At 60.2% G+C, this 216-nt stretch overlaps 1 protein-coding gene across 1 annotated transcript in view; it reads left to right on the forward strand.

Moving 5' to 3' along the window:
- The window catches only part of PDE2A (phosphodiesterase 2A, cGMP-stimulated), a gene marked incomplete at both ends in the record, with an annotated part of 3,936 nt that overhangs the window by 1,991 nt on the left and 1,729 nt on the right, over positions 1–216 (forward strand). Inside the window, 2 exon segments of the mRNA XM_009877763.1 lie at positions 1–84; positions 187–216. The exon segment at positions 1–84 is cut by the window's left edge and continues 32 nt beyond it. Of these exon segments, the coding sequence (XP_009876065.1) occupies positions 1–84; positions 187–216 (114 nt within the window).

The raw sequence follows: 216 nt of genomic DNA on the forward strand, positions 1-216 counted from the left end.
CTACCACAACTGGATGCACGCCTTCTCCGTCTCCCACTTCTGCTACCTGCTCTACAAGAACCTGGAGCTCGTCAACTACCTGGAGTAAGGCCAGGCACCATCCTCGTCCCTGTCCCCATCCCCCAGCCCGGCCAGGCTGCTCCCTGTCTTCCCGCCTTCCTCAGTTTCCCTCCTTCCCCTCCCCAGAGACATCGAGATCCTTGCCCTCTTCATCTC

Source organism: Apaloderma vittatum, unplaced genomic scaffold (assembly GCF_000703405.1).
Source record: "Apaloderma vittatum isolate BGI_N311 unplaced genomic scaffold, ASM70340v1 scaffold26011, whole genome shotgun sequence".
Taxonomy (NCBI): Eukaryota; Metazoa; Chordata; class Aves; order Trogoniformes; family Trogonidae; genus Apaloderma; species Apaloderma vittatum.